We start from the raw sequence: 27,546 nt of genomic DNA, 5'->3' as shown, positions 1-27,546 counted from the left end.
GCCTCAGTGATGCTTAAGTTGTGTAAAACAGTTCAGAAAGCAATCATGTGAGCACGAGATAGTGAAAGAGGCAGTACTGTTCTACTGGTGACAATGATACTCAGCAGAAATTAGTAACCATTTCCTTTAGCATCATTAAGTCTGAAAGTTAACATACGTATGCTGCATATGATTAAACTAACATATATCCAGAAGCAAAGCAGTTAATTTTTTACCTGACTGCCAAAGAAAAATGTATTTTCATTCTCCAGGTAAATTTACCTAATGTCAGTTGTCATGCACAGGTGAAGGCCACAATTGTGAACAGCATTCTAATAATTATGCAGTGGCATCATGCTAATAGCATATGAAACAAAAAGAACAAATTCATGTTCATAATCATTTATGAGAACCTGAAATGCAGGAAGCCCACAGAAAACTGTCCTAAGAGGAATATAAAACCAGGTGTAACCTTGGATCAAGCCATTTAAGGGAAGATAACAGCACTATTAAATACATAGATTTTTCTGCAGGTCTGAACATAGGTAGTTTTGTTGCTGCTGGGTTATCTGTTGGAGAAACCACTTAAAATATTGTGCTATTTGTGCAGCTGCAGAAATGGGCTTTTGACCAATTTTGTCACATAACTAGGAGTGATACTGGTAAAAAAAATGATCTGCCAGATCAAGGTGAGAGAGGACAGGTGCTAACTGAGATAATTGAATTGTCTAACTGCACTCAAAATTTAAGGTCATGGATTTCAAAGGAACTGCATTTTAGTTGAAGGAACTATTGGATGTTTCCTGTGAGTTAGTTTGAAAACCTTAGTTTGAATGAAGGAGCCAGTGTGACAACCACAGGGTTTTTTCTTCGGTATGTTAGAATCATAGAATAGTTTGTATGGGAAAGGACCTTTAAAGGTCATCTAGTCCGACCCCCCACAAGAAGCTGGGACATCTCCAACTAGAACAGGTTGACTACTACAAAACTGAGAAGGTTTAGTACACTTTCAAATAGAGAAATTAATTTCTTAGACTGTGATCACATAGTTGGCAGCACTGTAAATAAGAGAACATATAGTGATACGTGTAAATGGTTATTTTGAGCCGAACCAGTTCTGCAATCTTGTTCATGGTGTGGCCACAGAAATAGACGTCCTGGACCATAGGAGGAACTCCATAAAGACAGAGTAAGAGCTGTGGAGTTGACACTGTCCCTAAAGCAATATGCGTAAAACAGTACCCTTGGGTTATGTATTTTAACATCATAATATCATTTTAGCTACCAATTCTGCTTGACTAGTTCCTTTAAGGGAGCAGACAAATCAAAGCCTTCTTTTCCCTAGAAACTGGTTATCCTAAAACAAAGATCTGGTTCACACTCACTGAACAAAATTCACCATAAGGTATAGTAGATAAAATGGCACTTTTGAAACTTGGAAATATAAGAAACTAGTAAAGGAAAGAAAGACCTCATTTTGTAGTAAGGGCTCTGTGGAATGAAGCAATGTAGTGAGGAGAGAGCCTGAAAGTCCAGGAATCCCTTAAATTGTGATAAGCACATTAAAAAAGTGTTTATGTACAACTTTACATTTTTAGATCTGTGGCCAGATTAAATATTAATGATGTTGTAGGTATTTTCTATTTAAACCAAAAAATTTGCTTTTTTCATTTACTTTATGCAGATTGTGCCAATCAAAATGGTTTTCCAGATCTCTCTTCTCTGCTCTATTCTTAGAGAGGAATAACAATCAATTGTAGCAGCATCTATGTTCGGTTTTTCAACTGCCCATTAAAGACTTCTTGGCAGAAAATGATGATGACATAGCACGAGTCCCTCGCACCACCTCTGCATGAAACGTCAACAGAGGATACAGAAGCAAACTAACCTGGTATACTTTGACATGGGGGAGGGGCCTTGGGGAGAGTGATGCTGAAAGCACGCAATTGCTGATAGTGTTATTAATACTGCAGAATGGAGGGAGGTTAACTATCTGCTGAATTACAGAAGGGTGGGGGCAGGCAGAAAAAAAGGTAAGCATTCAGCAGTAAAAGGTGCCATTATTGTCAATATAATCCACTTACAAATTAATTTTCTGATTATGGTAATTGCCTTTCTAACTCACACCCACAGATATCACAATTCTTTCCTACATGTTAGTATTATTTACCAAGTACATGGACTAAAGACTGAAAGAAGTAGCCTCAACAGCTGCTTTACAGCTTAAACAAGCTTTTGCTTGGGCTAATTTCTTAGTTTGCTGTACAAATAATCAGCTCTCTAATCTATTTCTGACTAAGAAATTGGTGTTCTTGTACCACTGTCAACTGACTGCTCTGCAAACCAAGATATGTTGACTTTCAGCAAAGCACGTTGTCTTCAGTTTGACTGAGTCAGATCTGTAAATACCAGTATTAAAAAAACAGAAAGCATACTTAACAGACTCTAGAGAAATGAGTAAGAATCTGGGAATCTGAATTTAATTCAATGCTTTACAGTAGGCTTCCCAAATTGTTTCAATTATCACATAGTTTTTCTGCACCTAATTTTCTTACCTACAAACAAGGAGTGATCTAGTACCTACAAAACAGCAACGCTGTGTAATTGATACATTAAATTCCTTTGAAGTAAAGAGACAGGATTGTTAGCATTTAAGTAACTATGACTGTTCATGAAATAAAATTGTATTTTAAAACAGTTAATCCCCCAAGAGACTTTGCAGATGGAAGACACTACTTCACAGCGGAACAGGAGATTATTTGAGTTTCATTTCCTTATTACCGAGGAATAATGCTCATTTTGAGTATTATTTCCTTATCTGCTTCAGTTCAAATCTCACACTTTAAAAATAGTGAAATTGGCATGATTTGCACTGAATGGACAAGTAGGAAATGTGTGGACTATTTCAATAACTACACTGAAGAGAATATACCCCAACTAACTACTAACTGTCTGATGACAAGTTAGCTGTATAAAGAGTTAACTATTCCCTCTGCTACTTCTACCGTGTATAAGGTTTGGACAAATCAGAAAATGTACCTTCAAATCACAATATAAACTCTGACATTTTAATAACTATCTGCTATATAAAGAATGCCCTTACCAATGTAGTTTTTTGACATTGCCACTTCTCTTATTTCAATGTGCACAGAACCTCTTGGAATTTGAATCACTTCCATATATCCTGTAAGACAAAGATAAATTTTATTTGCTGTTTTTTACTTTCATCAGTTTTAAGTAATGAAGCTAACCATTAATGAATTACTTACAACAAAAATTAGTGTGAGATATGGGATTCAAATGTACCTGAACGTTTTCTTTCATGTGATACAAAGGAAAACTCTTTAAAATTCATACAAAAATTTTTAACTGATGGCAAGAACTTGAGTATTCAGGAATTCCTTTTTTTAAGTGCTAGTAGAGTATTTTCAACAGTGTATCTTAAGTAATTAATATTTACAATGTCTTTGAAATCATAGGATAATTCAAGTTTTAGAGGACTTCAGTGAGTCATTTTGTCCAACTTCCTGCTACAAGCAGGCACAGCTAAGAGATCAGATTGAGTTACTCAGAGCTTTATCCTGCTGGGTCATGAAAAACTTCAAAGATGCAAAATGTACAACCTTTCTGGGAAATCTCATCCACTGCTAGACTGTCCTCCTGAGGAAGTAGGTTTTTTTTCTTCCATTTGGTTAGTCACCTTTCTTCTATCAGTTTATAGCTACTGTCTTGACCCCCACCATGTGCCCACCAGTTTGAAGAGCCTGGCTCTGTTTTCTCCATGACATCTTCATGGTGTTGAAGGATCATAAACCAGGGGATTCTCCAGGCTGAGCAAGCCTAGTTCTCTCAACCTCTCCTCACAGAGGGTCAAGTGTTCCACACCCATATAATATTACTGGTCCCCCATTGGACAGAACTAACTGCAGTGCATTACTCTTTTTCCTGAATTATGGAGTCCAAAATCTGGTAACACTAGGTCTACAAGATTAATATTTTTCGAGCTAAGTTTAAAAATAATAGCCTATATATATTTCCTGAATTTTTAATATGATGAACTTCAGAGATTCTTCTGTATTTTTGCTATTCTAAAATTTCATGCATGACTATCAGATTCTACCATATGCAGTAATGGTAATACTTAATGCACCTTTAATATACCACCATAACTAAAAAATAACAAAAAATCTTCACCAACAGAACTAAGCATTCAGTAATTAAATACATCATTGTATTTGGGATCAATCCAAGCTAATACACAAAAAAAGGAACCAATTGGCAAAAAGAGGCAAAGTGAATGACCAGCAGCAAAGCCATGCCAGGAATTAAGGCAGCACTGGTATTTGCTAAAGAGTCATCTAAAAGCATTGTGCAACAGAACGGATATACATGTACATACCTCCTCTGGGCAATGAATCATTGAAGAAACCTTCAATGGCTTCACATGTACTCCCATCTCCTCCACAAACACGGCATCTATCTTCCTTAGCATCAGACCCCAAAATATTATCACAACCTACATGCTGAGAACAGATAAGAACAAATATTTTAACAGGATGATGGTAGATGGCACCATTATTTTGAAAGTTTCTTTGAAATTTTTCCCTCAAGTTTGAGATATTCAGTTCTTATTTTTATCTACTTTATTGTTGATAACCAGTACTTTAAGTGGATTTTCACTTGACAATGAAAAGAGATAAAAAAAGAGAAGAATTAGCATTCTGGGATGTTACCAAATCTTGATTAATAAGAACCTTGCATTTCTACTGAGTGACTTCTAGGAAGAGATTTTACAGTGTTTTGCATAATATAATTATTAAAATTATCAATAAATGATTACTGATGTTGTTATTTGATATTACAACAGCTTCATGCCATCTATATTGTTTTTTTAAGGTTAACATTTCATGTGTGATCCTTAAACATTTACACAGCATAAGTAGTATTCTTAAGACATTACAGCTTCATAGACCATATTTCCATATGCTGCAGGAGAAACTTGCAATTTTTTTAAGTATGAATATGGACTGTAAACTGCTTCACAGTAAGAATAAATGCAGAATGAAACATAGTGGAAAGCTGCATTGCATGCTGTATTAGATGAAAAAAAATTGAAAACAAATGAAAATAAAGACAGAATCTTTGGGAAAAGAAAAAAAAAAATTAGGATGAAACCAGTAGGTTGTAAACAGAATAAAGACTGCAGCTTGCCAATATTTTTCCAGGACTCAAACAAAGAAGACAGTAGACATGTAACTGTCTAGCTGTCTTTGTTTCCTGTCTAGCACTATTATTTGCCATCTTGTAAACAGCTAATATACACATCATTAAAAAAGTTAAAATACTTTCAATTACTGACAAAATATTATAATTTTAACTATTTACAGTTCCACTTACTGATTCACTAAGATGACAGACACCCAACTTTCTTCACAGTTCATTCTCAACTTGTGATACTTTTCACTAGTTTACTAAAACATGGCAAAACTTAGGCTCTCTCTATGTCATTCAATAAACATACATCTTCAGCCCCTCATTTAGCAAAGCACTTCAGCATTAAGTCAAGCTTTAGTTAGGTCAGTGATTTTGTTGAAATCAAGTAATTTTTAGAGTCACCAGTACTTTTCAAATATCTAGACCTCAGCACATAATTAAATGCTTTGCTAAACTGAGGAAGCAGTGGAATGTTAATAACCAAAAAACATGGCACAGAATCCTGATTCTACTGAAATTCTTGTTATGCAGTTCTATAGGAATCTTACAAGATAATAAAATTTTTAATAAATGGCAATTAAATAATTATACATTTTTCCTAGAACCACAGGGCAATAGTGACAACTTTCTGTTTCAATTACATTAATGGCATGATTTTTTGCAACAGGATGAACTAGTTCAACAGATTAATATGTTCACATGTAGTGTTTTCCAGCCAGAGTAATGTTCTAGCTGAAATGATGGAACAGGCCTTGGAAGACTGCAAGAAACCTGTTCATCTCCTGTTGCCATTGCAATCAACTCTTCAACAGAAACCATCAAACCAGAAAAAAGATAAAATGGCAGATGCTACTAACATCTGTGAGAAGTTACTGAAATTCAAATTATTTGTCAATTTTATGCAATATCTTTTTTAAACTTTTTGTCTCAATCTTACACTTTTATTAACAACTTGACCTGTCAACACTCCCTTTTGTGTAATATACAAGTACCATACCTAAATACGTGACAGCAGACACAACAAGCTAATTCATAAGTACTTTATAAAACTTTTGTAACCTTGCATTCTCCATTGATACAGATATCCAGTGAATCAGCATTGCACTGAGTCCCATCTATTACTGCAGGAGCACGTTCAGTGTAAAAATTATACCCTTCAGCCAAGCAGTTTAATGCACATGGTTTAACCCCACCTGGACAACAAAATCAAATGAAAGGAAAAAAAATTAACAGAAACCTTAAAGAGTTAAGGTTTAGTTAAAAATATTAAACAGATCTGCAATTTGCAATCTTATCTCATATCTGACATATACAAAGTATACATTTTATTTAACTTCCCCTTAATGATTTCTGTCCTTGATTCTTCTCTTTTGCAAAAAAGATTCTTTCACACAGTAAGATACGACAAGTTGGCTGGGTCCATAATGATGCCATTGTGCTAGTACAATCCTAATGGGTATTGAACAATTTAAAACAACAAGAATATCACTTCACTATTTGAACAGCAAGAATAGTAACAGAATGTAGTGCTAGAAGTACATCAAAACTAAGATCAGAAAATTTCAGTTGAGAATTCAGTCCTTTTGAATTACACTACAGCTCACACCACATGATCATGATGACCTTCCTTAGGCTTTTAATCTGAAAACCTGTTTGTAAAAACATTTAGGCTGTTAAGCTAAAATCATTGGTAAATAATTTTATTCAAGTCAGTAAAGTGTAAAAAACACAAGTTATACCCTCTAGCTTTAGAATAGGAAAAAAATATTAAATTATATTATAAATAATGCAATTCCTGAAGTAGTCTTCAGAGATTCCTATAAATGCTTTTACTTTTTTCTCATTTTCTTAATATATTCCTGACTTTAGGAAAGGCAAACTTATTGTGATGTTATTTAATACTAAATACTTAATACTAAACTCATCACTGTAGCATAAGAGGCAGTTGCAGATCATCTATGAAGTATCTAATTCTAGTACAGGTGCAGGTGGAGAACGCCTCCATATTTTTAAAGTGGAGTCTCTACAATGATGGTGACTCCCTTTCCCACCAAAACAAAATCTATTAGAATAAAGAAGTTTTGTTCTTCAGTATCACTTGCAGCAACTGACGGAAGTACAAGCTTAAAAATTTTAGCTCATGCTATTTTAGTCAAAACATTATATTTACAAACATTATTCTCTGTACAACATTCATATAATTTCAAAATCTTCACATATGATAATGGTTTTGCAATGCTAACCATTACCTCCAGTGTAGGGTTTCCAGTTATAATACTTTCCCCGGAAAGGCATATTGTCAAAATCCGCACATTGCTTCTCTCTAAAATCACGAGCCCCTGAAGGACATGGCTAAAAAATGACACAAAATAGTTCATTTATTCCAAATATAAACATGAAAGGAAATGCTTAGATGCTTATACTGCAAACACAATCATGCAAGTGATTAGAAGGTTTTGTCTTGTGGTTCTGACTCCAAAATTTACTTTATTACTTTACAGTTGAAGTGTCTATTTGCAATCTTAGGCTGGCATGAAATAGCTGAAGCAATTTAAAGAAAGGTAAGTGTTACATAACAGTTTCCATAAAGCTGGAAAATCAGAATCCTGTCAAACTATGCGTCATAATCAATCCATCAGCTACCTTCTTATAAACACATTAAAAACAGCTGGAAAAAAAATTTGTTCAGAGCTGTAGGTTCAATTATCCTGTACTAAGCAGCTTTACTGAGACACATTATTAAGACATCAAGGAAGAAAAAAAGAACTTTCTAGAGAACTATATCCCTCCTGCTTACTTGTAGCCTTGACAAAAGTATTTTTTAAGGCTGAGAAAGAAAATAGATAGCATATCTTACTCTGATTACCAGCCTCCATGCGTCAAGAAATAAAAATTTTCATTTAACACTTCATTGCTTTGCATTAACAATTACAAAACCATGAAGTCATTTTTTTTACTTGGAATGAGGGTAGATTTCAGTTGAATTAATTTTGGAAAGAATTACAGGAGAAATAGAATTCTTTGCTATTTATAACATTTTTCATCAGAAGATTCAAAATAATCTTGAATATACCCTCATCTCATTAAACATTGTTATCAATGTTTAAGTACCTGCTGAAATTGGGAGCTTCATCAGAAAATACTTAAAACACAGATTAAAATCCTGTTTAGAGTGAAAGAGAAAATGAATTTTTTGATAGACATCAGAGCTGTTAATAAATATTACTACTTTATGAGTAAGTGAAGAGTCTATTTTATGGCATTTTACTTGTCTTCCTGTGTACCTAAGCCAGCTAGCAGTTCCCAGGAATCTGAAATGCATTCAAGTGAAAGGGACTCTATTAACATGGATACAAAAAATTTATCACACAATGCAAACATAAACACAAAAATTATGATTCTCATTATACATTAATCAATATCTCATGATAGCCAGCCTTTTGCCACATGATTCAGGAGCTTTAATATTATTTTTTTTCCCTGCTATTCTGAAGCAATATAAATTAAAACAGTGGACATTAGACAGTATTTACATTTTTAATTTTCTCTATTACTCTATTACCTCCTAATTAAAAATACAGTTTTAAATACAATGCATTAACTGGTAGTAAATGTAAAAGTAGTGCAACTACTTTTATTCAATAATCCTTCAGATGATAAAAATAAGAATTCCAATAACTATGTAAGTTTTTTAAAAAATTAATTTCAGTGTGTGCTTAATAGTAACCCAAACTAAATTTGCCTCTTTGTATCACATCCTCCAAGCAGTGGAAAGATCAGTCTTGACATCCCTCAAAACTAAAGCCTGAATCTCTGTGGTACTGGTCACTTCACACTTCTTCAGTCCTGTTTGCTCATCTCCTAATCTACACAACTGGTATTTTAATTGCACTGAATTCTCCTTACAAGTTAAATAAATCACCTCCATAACCAAACACTTTAATCTAAATAATTATACTAGGACAAAATAATAAAATACGAAGATGAGTAAAGATGGACCAAGATTTTCTTTTTTATACTCTAAAAAATATTCTCATAATCTGGTTTTTGAAATGTAGTCTTGCTGCCTTATTTTCCTATCTTTCTTTAGTATCTCACCAATACCTGACAGGAGGTAAAACTAAAGGCTATGATCTCAAGAAATGCATTCAAAACCATGCTTGGCAAAGCTGGTAACCTTCTCTGACACAGCAGCCTGCTTAGTTGATGTTGGGTGAGTGGTGGGCATTGCTTGCCTGGATTTCTCTGAGGCTCTCAGTATTACTTCCCACAGCCTCCTCCTGGAGAAGCTGCTGTGTTATGGCCTAGGCAAGGGGTCTGTAGGGTGGGTGGGAACCTGGGTGACCCAGGGAGTGGTCAATCACTTCTCTTCAAACTGACAGCCTGGCACAAGGGGTGTCCCCAGGGATTGATACTGGGCCCAGCACCGCTTATTTTCCAAAGTAATCTAGAAAATGGGATCAAATGTATCCTAGTGAAATTCTGCAATAGTAGCAAACTGTCTGAGCAAGAGGACACTTGGGAATGGAGGGGCACCCTGCAGAAAGACCTGGATAAGCTGGAATAGTGGGCTAATGAGACCATTGTGAAGTTCAGTGAGGATAAGTGTAAGGTTTTGCACCTGGGAAAGCATAACCCAGGAGTGCAGCACAGGCTGGGATCTACCCAGCTTGGGAGCAGCTCTGTGGGAAGTGGCCTGGCGCTCCTGGTGGACTCGGCTGCCTTCGAGTGACGTGTGTGCTCCTGCAGCACAGAAAGGGAGCAGATCCTGGGTGGCTCCAACAAGGGCTTCACCAGCAGAGATGAACTCCTTATCCCACCCCACACAGTGCTTGTCAGGCCACACCTGGAGTACTGAGCTCAGTTTTGGCCCCTGGTGCCCAGCACAGATGTGGGCAGCCTGGAGAGGTCCAGAGGAGGGCCACAAAGGCAATCACAGGGCTGGGAAGCCTGGCACATGAGGAATGGCTGAGGGAACTGGGTTTGTTCAGCCTTGAGAAAGGAAGGCTTGGGGAGGCCTTATCCCTCCCCATGTTACAGTATTTGAAGGGTGGCTACAGAGAAGATGGAGATTCTCTCATTCACAAGGAGTCATATAGAGGACATGTAATGTGTGCAAGTAACTCCTGGGCAGATTCTGCACACAGAAAATAAACTTTTTTCAATGAGAACAACTGGCTAGCCATTGGAACAATTTCCTCAGAACAATGGTAATTTCCCAACTAGTGGATACTTTTAAGATTTGGCCAGACAGGGTGCTGGGCCATTTTGTCCAGACCATGTTTTTGCAGAGAAATGTTGCACCAGATAGTCCTTGAGGTCCCTTCCAACCTATGACTCTGTGAAAATCCTAGACATAGAAATGCAAAAAGACTATAAGGTAAGTCACAAAATGCATTTACAAAATGTCATCTCTTTGGCACTATCTCTTTGTGTATGTGTTCTTTTCCTAATGTAAATGTGCAGTAACTGCTTTTCTTTACTGGGTCGGTTATTTCATGCAATTACAGTACATGGATAACTCTTGTCAAGCTAAAGACTGCTTGTGTCTCCAAATGTTCTTTTATGAGACTACAAATCATGAGGTAGAAACCCAGCAAGAATATGAGAACTTAAAATCGTCTGAAGAAAGTCCTGAGAAGAAGTTTTGAGTTTTGAAAGTGTTAACAAATTATTGAACACTGAACACAACACCTTCAGCAACTGAACTTGTTTCCTATTAGCAAAGGTTTATACAACCCCTCAGAGAAGATGAGAAACAAGCCAGAAGAGTGATAGTTGAAATTCAGATACTATTTCAAAATGTGGCTTCTCACATGAATTAATTTCAGAAAAAAAAAATGCTTATTATGAAAGCAATAAACAATATCTGTAAATGTATGCATAATGAAAGGAACACCTCCTGACAACATTCTGTTAAGAGAAAGAACTGAAAAACAATAAACTTTTAAAAGCATGTAAACACACATATATACATAAAACATTCCCAGAATTTGTAAGTAATCCATGTTTTTCATCATATATAGAGAAAAGAACACTTCTACAATTTTAGATGTATGTCAAATTAAGATTTGCATCCTTAAAAATATTTTAAAATATTTTAAATCAATTAAGTTACTGTAACTATAAGAAATTATGTTTCTTGCAATTCTACTAGATTTTTTTTTTTAATTAAAAACACATTGGTTGGAAAAATACATATTTTTTGTTAGAGATAATACGGTAAAAAACAATTTTCTGATGAGTGTGTTCTTTCTACCACCCTTATGTTTCCAGAACTTATTAGCTAATGTTATTTTCTGCTGATCTCAATGTTTCCATTAGCAGATGCCTTTTGAATTAAGAAGTCATATATGGCTTTGGAAGTGCTTGACGAGAAATAAGTCTAGTAGGAGTGTGTGTACTGTTTCCAAAGGATTAAAAAGGTAAAAGAAAAAAGACAAGAGAACTAAATCATGTCTGCAAGAAGACTGAAGTCAAAATAAGGGTGTTTTTGGGTTATGAACGGTAGGCACTTTAGGCACGGCTATGTTGAAAGTTACAGATTTTAGTTACAGGCAATGAATATTGACACTGTACAAGAAATTTCAACAGAAAAAGGTACAAACAGCAAATTACTCATTAAAACAATAATAGATTTGCATGCTCTTAACACTTATATTGATCAACATATGATTCCATTAAAATTGCCAAGCACTAAGGACTAACACAAATCTTGAAACAAAACCAATTATTGTCTCTGACTCTTAGTTATGTAGATTCCTAAATATTGCTATGAAAAAAATGGACTAGAATTGACAAAATCATTAAGACTGTAAATTTAGTCTTCTGTAAGTACCAAGATTTTCACACACTGGAAAACCATACTAAAAAACATGCTTAAAAAATGGATCACAAACTGTAAGAATGGCATTTCCAAACTGCCTTGCTTAAGTTTGCAATCAGTTGTTTTTCAGACCTAGGCAATGAAATGCAAAGTTCCCTTTCCAATATCTTGTCTAAATTGTAGGAAACCAATATTTCATAATAGAGTTCTGTAATTTTAAAATATTTCAATAGATTGTTGCAGTGATTTGAATGGATGCAAATTACTGCACTCAGGTATGAACCATTGTCTGTGAAAGCACAGCTGAGGAGTGACCTCTTTTAAGAGTTTTGGGTGCACTGAATCAACTTGGACTAAATGAACATTGTTACTACCATAAGAAAAATTAACAAAATACTAAATGAATGAACTGAATCCCATCACTAAGGTGACAAACTAAGTTTGAAATTAGAGTTATCTCTGACAATCCTCAGCTAGTGCAGTGGTTTGTGCATCATGCTTCGAGCTGTGTTCTACCAGGATCCCAATGGCAACCAACATGGAGATGGTCTGGTGTAAAGAAAACTCATGAAAGAACAGACATGAGAGTAATCTGCAGACACAGGAAAGGTTCCAATCTAGGGAATAATACCAGTTATCTTCTTACTGGGGAAAGAGTAAGTAGGGATCTTAAAAGACTGAAAAATATATATTATATTTTATGAAAATTGTACTGACTGTAAGGACATTGAAAAATCTTCATGTTATTTCCTGGACTAGAGGTATTTCAAAACAGGTCAGGTGCCTAATCATCAGTTAAGAATGGTTTATTGAGAATTATTTTGTCTTTGTCTTTCTTTGAGGGAAAATTTCAATGGCCTCCTCAGAGACCATCTATATGTTTCTCCTCTGACTGTGCAAACTTCCTCTCTGTAATAAATAAATAAAGAATAGGGGGAGCAAAACCAATTAAGAATAAAACTGCCTGAAAAGTGACCATTAGAAATTTAATACAATAAAAATAAAAGAAATCATAGGAACTCTTCTGTGGTATGTCTAGGTAGATACAGCATCATTCTTAATAATAAAAAAGCATTAAAAATTGTATGCTTGTGAAGGAATGGGGTCATATATTATGTAAACATTTTTATATACTAGTTACTGTGGCAGATTGGAGACAAATGCTTTGTCAATGCCTTGACAAATACTTCACAAAAGTCCTCAGAGTTAAAGGAGGGGGGCTGCTGTGTGCCTGTGTGTGTTTTTTAACAAATCTTAGACTGTACAAACTGAAACAGTGCTAATGTAAAAAGACCATTATTTGAAAAGAATTAATAGAATATTCTAGATTACTATTTGACTCATATCAAGCCCAAATAAACAGAAAAGTTGGCAGATGTTTGAATAATACGGGTTTAAAAGGAAGATAACTAATAATACAAATCAGTATTTTTGTGTAAGTTTTATCAAGTAAAACTTATTACAATTCCTGGTTAGATTAAAAGAATAATGAAACACACTTAGAGTTTGGTAAGTCACTTAGCTTAGTAGTAGACAATATCATGGAAGATGTTGTAATAGTTCAATAAAGCATATGTGAAATTTACTCAATACTGACTGACAGATTTCAGTAAGCAGTCGTTATGCAGTTGCCAAATTTGAAAGTGAATTTCTTATCAGCTATAAGAATTAGGATGACACCTCATGTAATTCAATATTTTCATTTGTGAATTACGACTACAAAAATATTTCTTGTTTATGAAATCTTCCAATTACAAGAAGACCACCTGAGTGAAAGTCAAGAGAAAGGTAAATTAATTGCAGAGTAGCATCTGATAAACCAGATCCATTCAAATTAAAATTATACCAAGACAGACAAATGCAAAGATATACATTCACAGAAAAAAAATAACATGGTCTAGGTTCCAGATTGGTGCACTGGATTTGGAAAGTTGGACAACTGGAAAAGTTTTACAGCTCCTACTGGACCAGCATCTAAACTTCAGCTTTTCTTACTACATTATGGACACTTCTTGGCTCTGTGAACAGGGCAGCCACGATCAATAGTAAGAAAGTAATTTTTAATTTGGAGATTTTTAATACTGCCTAATAATCAGAATAACCTCCACAGAGAAATTTGTAGGGAAAAAATATTATAATTAATAATTATCATAAATGCAATTTTTTCAAAAAATCAGTACATAAATTATTACATTTTCCTGAATATATCAAAAGATAAAGATGTGAAACAACATCTTGAGGTAAAGATTCAGTGTTACAAACTTCCTTTATTTAAGATGAAAATTAATATGAATTTAAAGCTAAAATAGTAGGAAAACCTTTTTATGTTTACAGTGCTACTGACCTATAGTTTTCACTTGTAAACTTATTAGTGAAATTCTTTACTGATGTGTACTTTTTCCTGGTTTGAATTTTAAGTTAAATGAATTCGCAATTTAGGTTCATAATTTGACCTTTTACGTTTATGCTGTGTCCCGCCCCTTCAGGGTCCCTGTCCAATGGGCTCAGCTCTAAAATGGAACTCCAGGATCATTCTGGTAATACAGTAACTAGTGAACACCTGGTGGCAAAACAGCAGGTTTTGAATACATTTGCACAGAGCGTGTAAGAGGATTATTTTACACATTAGCACTGAATGTTATAAAGGTACAAAAAGTGTAAATGTGACTGCTACAGCTGGTCTGTAAGCTGCACAGATAAACCAGCCACAGCAGACATCAACTAAACCAGCCCAGTTCGTTGGAAAACAGAAGTAAACAAGTCCCTGGGTAAGACAGTGATAGGTTGGATTCAAACTCAAACTGGGAACACCAGCCAATCGCATTCAATCACAAATGCAGATGTGCAATTGGCCAGTGAGCTGGGCGGTGCTAAGACCCCAACCAATCAGATGGATGAGAATGGGAAATTTGAAGCCCCTATAAAAGGGAGCACCCATCAATAAACTTTGCCTGTTCTTGCATGGGTTTGGGGTGTTTAGTTGTGTACCTGTCTCCAAAACTGCGACATAAGAGGGCTTAAAAGTGAGTTCATGGGGGATACGTTAACTTGTTGGCAGTTGATGTGGTAGAGATATAACATGAGTTCCAGCAATATTTAGACACACAGCTTTTGGAAACTCACAAGGTAAACCAATAGCAAAGTCATCCCTTAACTGTCAGAAGTGTATAACTTATTCCCTGAAAACCTGTTATAGGACACTGCTGGAAGATAAGACAGTGGGCTAGACAGATTTTTGCTCTGGTGTGGAATGATTCTTGTTCACATTTACTGTGGAAGCTCAAGCAGAACTCACTCCAGGCCTTAATGCAAAGGCACCAGCTAGACACCACATCAAGGTATGATCCTAACATTTACCAGAACACACAGGGTGCCTGCAGTATAGATGTGCCTTACAGGCCTGTTTGCCAATTAAACACAGAATCCATATGCTTTCTGAACTGGAGAAAAAAATGCATCCATTGCTGCTAAAATGTAAACTAGTCAGGTTGATCACAGCAGAACAAAAGTTACTTACATCGGTATTACAGGAGCGATAACGCTTCCTTTCTCCAAGACAATATTTTCCTCCACCTGAAGGCCTGGAGAAATATGTGTATGTGTTAGGATATGCACTAGAACAAACACAACTGCATGAGATATACTAATGCATTCTTAATATTAATACAAGTTCAAGAGATATATATGATATAAATAACAATAAAAATATTTTCAAGTTTTACGATGAGATTTTGATAAGAATTATATCTTTCAATTGCATTGGAGCAGACACAAAATATTACTGGGTACTTGAAAAATCATCACTAATAACGTTAATGTAGTTTGTGTAACTTCCAAACATTTTAATTGTATTTTGGATATAATAATAATAAAAAAGTTGGTTTTAACTATTTGCTTGCTTTATAACATTAAAATGAGAAATGTGTAAACAACCTATGTGATAGTCTTTTATTCAATCTTCTTACTTGAATACCAGCAAAGACTGGTTTTAGAATCAGCATTTCTAGTTCAGAAATCCGATTCTGATTTTAATTAATCAGTAATAAATCTGAGGAAACTTCAGAGTAAGCAGATTTTTATTAGTGTGGATAATAGGCTGTTAAATTCCCAAGCTGCTCAAGAACATTATCTATCTTCCGTAGAGGTCAAATAATGAACTAACTTAGACTTATATGGAAGATTAATCAGACATCAGCTCTTTGGCTTGCAACTTGAAAGCAGAAAGAAAAAATACTTTGTGAGGTTTTCATAATAAAAAATTAAAATATTTACAATTTAAAATTAACTAAAAAAATTAAATCAATACTATTTTTCACATTACAGTATTTAACCAGGAAATGTTATCCTTAATCAACAGGTTTGGTTTTTTCCTAATGCAGACAATACCCTCCTCCAAATGCATTTGCTTGTTAAACATTTAAAATTTAATTGTTTTCATCATACCAACCCAAATACATGGTGACAGAAGCTGGGAAAAAATCTTAGAATACCATTCACGCTCCAAACATTTCACTGGGCTTTTTAATACTGCTTTGAAACAAATAATTAATATAATAATAAAAAAATTAATCTATTATTCTCTCACCAACACAGTCTGACATGTTATTGATGCAGACAGATAATTTCTGCTTTTGTATCCATTGAGTAAGTGGTGATATTGGCCACATTTGGTAGTTATTGCTAATAATAGGGGACAAACAGACCACCTTAAGTAGCGTATCTGTCTTGCAGAGTGCAGTGGAAAGCTGCTGGACAGCCTGGCTTGGAAAAGACAGATATAAAAAACAAATAACCTGAGTGAACAGAGAACAGAAGACAAGAAAAGGAGTGACAAAAGACACAGAATGAATTTTCATGAAAGAAACACAAATGACTTTCAGAAAAAGTGGTCTTAAAAACCAACAGTAGTGAGATAGTGATTATGAGAAATGACAAGAAGAGAGTGTGGAGTAATAAAACTATCCTGCGAAGACCTATAGCTGTGGTGAGGTAATCAGAACAGGTGAAAGCCAAAACAGAAAAGAGCAGTGATTCATTCAGCAAAGAACAGCAATAGAAATAAGAAATCCTCATTAGAGAAGAGATGGTGACAAAGAGAGGAGCACTTACCTGACAGAATGTCTCTGGAACAGTGCTCAGGGCATTGGAAAACAGACAGATTGTGAGACAAGTACAGATATATACAACAGATCTGTAGTGGAGAAGCTGGCCCCTCTTCAGGGAGGACAAGCAGACCAAAAGGGAATAGTGGCAGGGAAAAAAGATGCTAAATTGTTTTAAGAGTCAGTTGGAAGTCACAACTGAAGTGTTGGACAAGGCAGCACATAAATATATTGTATGCAATATAATATTACTGTCTATGGTTTGTATATAAGTGGTTCTATTGAAAACGTTGGAAATACTGTGTTGGGTTTGGTGTTTATTTTTTTAATAACTAACTAGCAGTTATTTTATATCTGAGTCAAGAATTAAAGGAAATATGCCCGAAGAAAGAAACCCCTCTAAGGCATAATTTAAATATATTTTGATGAACAACAAGTCACATAAAGAAAACCATTCTGGTTACTGCTAAATATAAATCCAGCTATCTTTACAGTACATAAAATACATTAAAAATGTTAAAAGTATGTCTAGTGAACTCCTGTTTAAGCATTTCTGTCTGCTATTTTGAAGACAAATGTTGGCAAACTAGCAAAACATTTTTACAGATAACAAGTGAAACCACAGCTTTGAATAATTTCCAAATGTGTCTTTTTGTTGGCTCCGGCTTACTTTAGCTACTTACGCTGGACTGTCACAGTGTCTTATAGATGAGGAGACTCCTCCCCCGCAGGTCCTGCTGCACTCTCCCCATATTGACCACGGACCCCAACCCCCATCTATGCTCTGGGGCCAAGTGCCAAAAGGTACGCACTCTCCCTGATAACACCACTGAAAGATTTCACAAAAGAAACACAAAATTAGCTTGGAGGCTGACAGAGTTATCAGAACAGAAAAATATAAGGGTCAGGCAATGACCAATTATAGGCATTAGCATTCCCTGTATAGATAACAGGACTAGTATTTTACTTTTTCTAGCCATGTTTAGACACTGGTGAGGGTGTGTGTGATTTGTTAAATGTCTCCACTCAGTCCTAAATTATAGGTCCCCAACAAAACAAAAGTATTTTTTATTTCATCAGCCTCCTTAATGTTTCACAATTCAGGAACTGCAAGTTGCTTACATTCTTTAAAACATCAAGATTAATTTCCAAGCCCAGTTTGGTAAAAGACCCTCCACTGAAGATTCGTGTAGAGACTTCATTATAGAAAATGAAAAATTCTCCTGATAGTATTTTTAAGAATGTATTTATTATTATAAAAGAAAGTGTGCATGACATTACAATGGAGGAAGAATTTGTCACAGTATTTCATTCACTAACACTATAGACATAATAAAAGTAGTGCTGAAGCATTAGACATGAAACAGAAAATCATTTTATAATAGTGACTGGCCACTTGTTTGGGGCAGAACAGACATGTGTACTTCATTCAAGCAAACACTTGAACTTTTCAATATTATTAGTTAAATCAGAAATACAAAATGAGAGACAATTTGCCCAAATTTTTAACTACTAAAACAAGTTTATAATTTAGTTCGTCAATGACCTTTTCTAAACCATTCAGAAATAAAATAACTTTGATCGCATTCTGTTGTCTACCATGTCACTGAGAATTTGAAGTAGCTCAATCTCATACCCTTTCCTACTCTTGCAGGCTTAGGTGACAGAGTAGAGCATGGACTCAGGTTTATCATGACCTGAATGTGCACATTTTTCTTCCAAAAGCTGAGCAAGTGCTGTTTTAAATTCCCTTGAATTTCTGTAGTATTGACCCTTCCTAAAAACAAATACAGACAACTTCTGTATTCTGTGTCCATATTAATTTGACACACTGAGACATGCACGGAAGACATGGGCAGGTAGAAATATCCTTGTCCCTCTGTAAAGAACTACTGGAAAACTCAGTCTTAACTTCAAACTAATATATACAGCAAAGCCAAGCCTTCTTTTCCTCTTGGAGTTCTGAATTTATAGACTCAGTCAAGACTTCATCAGAGGACTGAACCCTTCATAGGGAGTCTCTTAAATCTAGATGTCTGTGTAATGCAGCTCATGCCACATCGTGAGTGAACTCACATATTTAGCTAGTATAGACAGATAAATATAAATAGCACAGTGTTTTGCAATGCCTCTAATGACTCAATAAGGATGGAGAATAAAGCATTTATGTGGGCTAGAGGAGTGCCTAAAATCATGTCTTTCTTCTCTTTACAAGGATAAATTGATAGAAATTTTATTGACTAAATACCAAAATCTCTTTATTATAATCTATTTGAGAGGCCACAAAAGTACATTAAAAGATATTTAATCTTTTAATAAATATAATATTATAATATTAATAATAAATCTTCTCTAATATTGAAAGAATAATTTTCCATTATTTCAGCAGAATGATGACAGTGATGCATTGAAATACAAATAATATATCCAAACTCTCTGTGAATAAAAGCACTCCGAAATTTTTGCTAAAGAAGTGACTAATGAAAATAAAATACAGTTGCACTTTTATGAGTATTAGCTGCTTTAGAGAATTAACAGTTATAACAGTATGATTTTAGAAAAATCAAAAAGCAAGTACTCTAATATTGAGGAAAATTGATTTCCTATATTGTATGAGGAAAAAAAATATTAATGTAATTTAAATTTTAACTACTGATTTTCAGTCATCAATTCTACAATTATTTTGCAACAAAGCATAATGTTCAATAATAACTTACATTTACCTTATGTCAATGCCCAATAACAATCTAAATCATCCCACAATGTAGCTAGGTAAACTGTCCTTTCAGTGTTGCGTTTTCATTTTTTGTCTGTTTGCTCCTCTTTTACATCCCTAGAGTGGATGTAATCTATAATCTACAGGAAGGGTCACCTTTTTTATAACATTAAATTAAAACACAACATATGTCTTCCTATCAGTTCTCTCTTACTGTTTTATATGCACAGTTTCTTCATCAGTGTATTTTTTAAAACCTATCAGTTAATTTACCTTCACAAACACATTTCTGGGAATACCAGAGAGAAACTTCATGCATATTTAAAATTCTTATTACAAATTAGGAAAAGTATACCTTTTTGAACCCAGCTGATATGTAAAACCCTTCACCAAATCATGAGCATATTAAAGCTTCAAAACAGAATAGATGTAACAGTTCCATCACCAGCAACAAACCATTCTATTCTCTTTCCCTGAACGCAGAAAGCAGCTAAATAACTCTTATGGAAAATGCTCTAAAAATCTTCAGGTGTAAGTAGATATCTATCATGGAAAAATTCAACCCAAAGGGTTAAAAGCTTGGCAGATTTATAAAACAAACTGAAAGAAGGTTATATTAAAGAAGGTTAGGCTGTTTTAATTGTAGAAATCCCTACAACTTCTGCCAATAAGATATTAATATATATTGCATCAAATTATGCTTTGGGTTTTTTGTTACACATAAAATATAAGTAAATATCTAAATGCAATTAAATACTCTGAGATCTTGTTAGGTATTTAAAGCTGAAAATTTCATTTATTATATATTTTGGCAGAATCCATCAAGATAGGCCTTAACTTGGTTGGGGCCTTTTGGCATGACTGCAGTACGAATGTAGTAATAGTAATAGTAATAGTAATAGTAATAGTAATAGTAATAGTAATAACAACAACAACAACAACAAGGTGTTACAGCACCTATTATTTATATTAAAATATAATATAATATAATATGATATGATATGATATGATATGATATGATATGATATGATATGATATGATATGATATGATATAATATAATATAATATAATATAATTAATATTTATTATAAGCTATTTATTTCACATCACTCTTTGGGAAAGAAAATGACATATTTAGAAAGAGCTCATGATTTCTGGTTTATTACCGCCAGGAACTGTTAACTCACAGGAAGCTTTGTGGATAGAGTTTATAGACACAATTCTCTGCTGTTAACAGGCATCTTTGGTTAACAGGTTTATCTCTGTAAAATGGCATGGATTCTCTCATTTTCCTCTAAAATCTAACAATGGAACAAGATCATGGTGACTGGACAAAGATGCTTGGTGGAGAGCAACTTCTTGACGAGAGAATAAATCAACAGTGTCTAAAGGGATCTCAGATTGTAGTCTCATGGTTTAAAAAACATAAATTGAGGTAAACTAAATTGCTCTTTGTCATCAGAAAGGAGGATGGTTCCAAAATAAACCTAGACTGTTGATTTAAGAGCAGGGCTTCTAACATTTTCTATTACTCTAATATAAGGTAACATTTTTGGTACTATGCTCTCTATTTTTATTGGCTAACTCTATTCACTCTATTTTTTTAAATGACCAGTTCAATAAATGAATTTAACATTTTACCAATATTTCCAAACCCAGCATGGAAAATCCATCAGAACTTTACCAGGTCATGGGCCCTGAATGAAGCCATCAACAAGCATTAATAAATTGTGACAGCTGCCCAAAGGTTTCATTCTTGTTGTTTAAATATCAGATTACAAGTCAAAATGCACTTTGTTTGTTGAAACCAACTCAGCTAGCATGACAAAAGTCAGGGAGAGAATAGATGGCAATGGTCATTGTTCAGGAAAAAAATCCAATCTGCATCACTAAATCTCATGAACAGATGCAGCCACTCTCAGACAGATACTGGTAATGGTTTAATATAACAAGCTCTCTTCACTTTGTACAAACCTGCATAAAATATATTATCTTGAAAAAGGTATGTAGAATAAATTTTTTCCTCCCCAGTATATATCTTTTATATCAATTAAAATATTTTTCTCTCCTCTTTAAGATCTGTTTAGAATTTGCCTTGTAACTGAGAAACGGTCTTCTAACATTCTTCTCTGAAACTACTGATATACAGAGATTGTTTTAAATCAAAATTCTCATATTCAGATAGATATTATAGCGCTAAAGGTATCTATTGCAACACTGACTTTCTATATTTTTCTGTTAGGTAGAAGAGTTTATCTGACTATATATCAAAGTCCATAAAGCTAAACAGTTATGCAAGCATAACTGAATAATGAAAGAATAATTCAAAGTCAAAATAAAAGGTCCCTGAGAAATACAGGCTTTTATAAAACCCTTTTGTGGAGTCATTATTTTTTCTATACCCTTGTATTATTTGGCTTATATCTGAAAAAATAAAATTATTTTCCCTTCTAACAAAGTAATAGTTCAGGCTCTAGATTTATGTTACACATTTTCAAAGTCCATGGCAGACCTAAAGATGTAACAGTCCCTAATGGAAGAGTATATAAAATATTAATGTGTAAAATAAAATAAAGATTAAACTAAAAGATGTTTACAAAAAATTGCTCAAGAAATATACAGAGGAAATAGAACATGTTTTGGGGTTGTTTTTTGACCCGGGCTCTAGAGCTTTATAGAGAGGATAAATATTTTATTAAATTGCACATAAAAAATAATGGTGAAAAAATTCTGTATGAGATTTTCCATTATGATGCACATGTATTATGATAAACTAAGTTTTAGTTTGAACTGTTATAATTGCTGTGAAATACTTTAATTTTCTAGTTCTTTCTTCTTGTAGTCTTTGAACAATAAATTGCTTACTTGAACAATACATTTTTTGTACTCACCCCTTTTTCAATGCTCCCTGTTTGGCACAGAGTACCTTCTGCTGCTGGAATGCTGTTGGTAACACAGCGGTTACTTTTGCTGAGGCACCAGAGCTCTCTACACACTTCCTAGGAAAGAAGGCAGAAGCAAGTTGATCAGAATAAAAGCCTGAAATTTCTTCCAGTCCTCATACACTCATGTATACACAAATTTGTTTTGAACAGAGACAAGACATTGTCTGGAGAAAGAAATCTAAAGATGGCTGTGATGGCAGCAATTTCGAAGGCACTATATTTTGTTTAAGAATATTCCGCCAAAAAACACATTCTGGAAACATCAAAACTAGACAATAATACGTTTTTCACACCTGCTATGCAAGTAATGTTTTATTATTGCTTTTTCTTCTTGATTTGTGCTAAGACTGGGCTTAGTATATTTTAGTGTTGCTATAGAAGCAGTTTCGGATGAGCTGTAGGGTCTCCATTAAGGCTATGATTTGACTCAAAATTACCTGCCAAAAAGGATACCAATAATTTTCACATATGAAACAGCAACAATTACTTTTTTTTATGTAAAAAAAAAAAAAAAAGAAGTTTTTGAGCTCAGACTATCTGCATTTGTCTTCTGCAACACTTATTAAATCAGTGCATGTGTAGTTAGAACAAACTAACCTGTGTACTAAAATATTTCCTTTAGGCTTCTTAGATTTGCAGCTGCTCTTTCATAAATTATTTAGCCTATCCTATTTCCCTATGCTGTCACTGTTAAAGTAACTGATATTTTCAAGTACTCTTTTTGTTCCTACCATATTTTCTCATTTGGTTTTGCCCATTTATTAATTTAAATTAAGCCAGCTTTGCTGATTTTGGAGATAAATTGTTAAAATTAGCAAAAGGTTAAAATTCATAATGTGGCCATGATCCAAAATCGGGTGAACATAAGAAATCTTCCCAGTTGCTTCAGCTGCCCTTGGATTCAGCTGTGTACACACAAAAGAATCAGGAGATGTTTGCTTTTATGGTAAATTACTTACACAATAATCTTTGCTGTATTACCTTGGGATCTCTGCAAGAGTTCACAACTTCCTTATACGTATTCTATATTTTTAAATATTTTTTTAAATTTGGAATAGAACAAGATTTTTAAAATGATCTTATGATAATCCTTACTGTTTCATTTTATTTTAACTGCTGCTTGAAATAATACCCCAGCAGAAAATCCTTGTATAGATTCCATAGCAAAACTTAAAAGGAAAAGACATTGTGAATGAGTTATTGTCCCCCCACTAGGTTCATTGTTTCTTTGAGGTAATGAATCTGGCACCTATGCACCCTATATAATGTGCTCTATACACATCACCAGGAGCAACTGTTACGTTTTACCCCGAGAATCACGTTTCTTGCATTGTACTGCATGTAAAAAATTATTTATTTATTTATTTATTTATACATTACTCTCCAGTGGCTGCAGCAATCTTTCAACATCTTTTGAGAATCTTTTCTTGAAAAATGCAAAATTATTTACGAGCTTAAAATCAGCTGGTGCCATTCTTGCAGGGATATAGTGTATTTAGTTTCGTAACTGGCAGAAGCAAGGTGTGTTCTCTGTAATCTATAAAAAAAATAGACTATGGGAATGGTTTGAAGTTATATGGAATGAAAACTGGTGATTTCCATCCAATTTTTTGGATAATTTTTTGGACAATTAATTTTGACAATTAAGGCCTAAGTTAGTTCATCCTAGTTAGTGTCTGGCTCTATGAAAGTTACAATTATTAAGCCTATTTTGGGAGATACACTGCCACTTGTAAAAGTCTACCTGTAGCCAATGCATTTCTTCCAGAAATGAAAGCAGCATAAATATTTCCTTAACTTAAAACTCTGAACAAATTTTTTTCTCAGCTGAAAAATTTTCAAATTAAGATACACATAAATAAATAAGTATACTAATTAAAACAAAACAGAGAAGTAACAGAAGATGCATCACAAAGCTTCTTGAAAAATATAACTTGATTACAAATTTCAAAGAAACTAAGGTGCTAAAATTCAACACTAAATCAACTTCACATCTAAATCAACCATGAATCCAAACTTCTATACAGTACAGATTTCAAAGTGAAAACCTAAAATGGATTCTTTTCAGACACAGTATGAGGTCCTCCTGTCATAATCCTGCCTTACTTGCTTTAAACTTTAATTTACTTCCTCATTTTGTTGAACAAAATTGGAGTAATTTACTTGCTCCTGCTTCATGTGTCGTTTACACTGTCAAATTAAAAAGCGTCAGACTGTGATAATTCTACTTGTGGCCGTCTATTTATTTTAGATCTGAACAAGTTCAAATGTCTAAGTTAACGGTTGTTCTGACTTCATGGAGTTTGCTGCAATGTTCTGAAAAGCAAAACATTCAATTGCATTAAGAAACAAAGATTTCAAACATTCCAATATGGACAAAAGCAAAAAAATCAGGTCTAGCTAGCAGTCTGGAGTTTTAAACCATCTATGTTTCAGGATGATTTGAATTCAAAATTATGGGTTTTGGTCCAGAGCTTATATGCAAAATCCCACTTTTGACATGCCTGCACAAGTACACCTTTCATATATTGTCACATAAGTGAAGTAATAATTAACATGTCTTTGCCATTTGTCTCTACAAATGAGAGCATTTGACAACTTCCTTTCAGCAGGATTCTTTCTGCATATTCAGGCTTCTCTGGTGCATTTGACTTTTCCAACTCACTGATCTAATTTGACATTTTAATTCAACAGTGTGAATTAATGAATACAGCTCTCCAAAACTATTTTGGTAATTTGTCTGTTTGTAGGAAGATTACAAGCATGTCAACTCACCTCCCTACTTCACAAAATGAGCAAAATATTTATTCCTAAATTGTTTTGAGAAGCAGTATATCAAAAGTAGATATTATTACTGACATAGTCTGACAGACCTTTTTCAGACTGTAATTTCAGCAGGAACTTACCTCGTTAAATCCCTAAAGACAAAATGATAGTAGTGTAAAATTGCTATGGGCTTTATCATACTATTAATGTGTGAGCAGAAACCTCTACTTAATTCAGGAGTTCTGTTTGAGACAAATATACAATATCCTAAAATCAACACAATGTTTCCTCAAAGGAAACCTATTCAAAGCACCAAAGATTCAAAAATTAACACAATATATCGATTTGTAGACATCATTTATATTAAAAACAAGAAATGAAAGGGTTTTTGTAATATCTTTTAAATATAGCCAAATTTAAGATATTGTTTATTTTTCCCCACTGTATTACATTTAATAGAAAACATAGACTCTGAAGTATACTCTTCATCACCCTGTACATGAAATGAAAAATAACATTAATAGTCATTTGAAAACAAATGAGATACCTAAAAAGAAGTAAAGAATCCATCAGTGCTGTTATTTCATTAAGTGAAAATGGAATTATACCAGGTCTCTGTCTATGTCTTCTTTATTTTCAACTGACCTTGGAAAGTTAAACAAAGAAGTTCTCACTAAGGTTCCTAAAGCTTTCTCTTCTCCAGCTCAGCCCCATGAACCCTGTACCTGCTACTACCTCAGTTATTTACCAGAGCTACTTCCTTACTACCACCATTTTCTGTAACACTTCTAACCAATAGTTTTTAATAAGCCAGCCTTAAAAACATAGGAGAAACTGCCCTGAAAAAGTCAGGCCCAAAACCACTAATAGAAAGTATAATGCCTTTTGTTCACACACACACACACACGCGTGGACACAGACACGCACACTCACCCACCAACAGGTGACCCTTTTAGAGTAGTCTTTTCTTCCATGGAAAAGGATGAAACTAACATATTTTGCCAACATTAAATTTGTTTGAATAATTTAATGAAACTAAGAGAAAGAAGCATCATCTGAAAATTAATAAATGACTTCAAAGTCAGTCTCCAAATCTCTGGATTTAGTAACTACTAATTTGTAAAGCAAACAAGGGAAAAGTTTTTTTAAATCCAGGAAACATAAACTGAAGCTGAGGTCTTTGACAAGATCAAGACAAGATAGATGACAACCTGTAACGGTGTATCTTAGGGTCCCATGACTTCAGTTTGGAATTCGGATGCTTGTATTTGCAGTAAATTAAACAAAGCTGAACCCATCTAGAGAAAAAAACACAGCAAATCAAATTACCTTCTTTTTGCCTAAGTATTATGAATGATGGAGCCTCTTTCTGTTGCATCATGCAGAGTTACATATAGGCATTTCAAATTATGTAAGGTCTAAGCACCCTATATCATAATCATCATAAATTGCTACAATACAGCACAATAAAACTCAGTAATAGGACCAAAGATCAAATCTGTGCTGCTCTTTTTTTCAAAACTTCAAAGCTTCCAACGAATGTTAGCAGTTCAGCCCATAAAATTAAAAATTAAAAAAAAAGATGGTAAATACATTCACAAGGCATATTAAATTAAGATAATTTGGGAAGTTCACCTTTTGTTCATAAAATTTTTGAATCCTAATTAGATTTATCCATTACTTCAGCATGTTTAATTTATAATATGCTGCACCTCTGAATGAGCATTTGCTAAAAGAGAGCATAAAAACAATTAGCTTGAATTGCAATTCAATCAACAATCATCAATAGAGTATTTTCAGGCTCATTGCTGAAATGAAGATGACAGCTCAACTAAAACTAGAAGACCCTAATTAGCAAGTGAACTTCAGAAGGTTCAAAGTTTTTTCAGATAAGCACCCAGAAGTTTCCATTTTTGTGCTTCACTAACAAAAGCTCATTAAGTGGTGCAGCATGTTATGAATCACATGCCAAAAGAATGTGAAAGAGAATACAAAACT

General features: G+C 34.1%; 1 protein-coding gene across 1 annotated transcript in view; it reads right to left on the bottom strand.

Moving 5' to 3' along the window:
• The window catches only part of ADAMTS6 (ADAM metallopeptidase with thrombospondin type 1 motif 6), a 147,446-nt gene that overhangs the window by 31,595 nt on the left and 88,305 nt on the right, over positions 1-27,546 (bottom strand). The window contains exons 13-19 of the mRNA XM_086866614.1: positions 22,729-22,836; positions 17,805-17,950; positions 15,537-15,600; positions 7,443-7,545; positions 6,253-6,386; positions 4,379-4,502; positions 3,083-3,163 (exon numbers count right to left, since the gene is read on the bottom strand). Coding sequence (XP_086722740.1) covers positions 3,083-3,163; positions 4,379-4,502; positions 6,253-6,386; positions 7,443-7,545; positions 15,537-15,600; positions 17,805-17,950; positions 22,729-22,836 — 760 coding nt within the window. The remainder of the gene's footprint in view (positions 1-3,082; positions 3,164-4,378; positions 4,503-6,252; positions 6,387-7,442; positions 7,546-15,536; positions 15,601-17,804; positions 17,951-22,728; positions 22,837-27,546) is intronic.

This window comes from Cyanistes caeruleus, chromosome Z, assembly GCF_971803275.1.
Source record: "Cyanistes caeruleus chromosome Z, bCyaCae1.hap1.1, whole genome shotgun sequence".
Taxonomy (NCBI): domain Eukaryota; kingdom Metazoa; phylum Chordata; class Aves; order Passeriformes; family Paridae; genus Cyanistes; species Cyanistes caeruleus.
The sequence above is the reverse complement of the archived record's forward strand: the minus strand, read 5'-3'. Positions and strand labels throughout refer to the sequence as shown.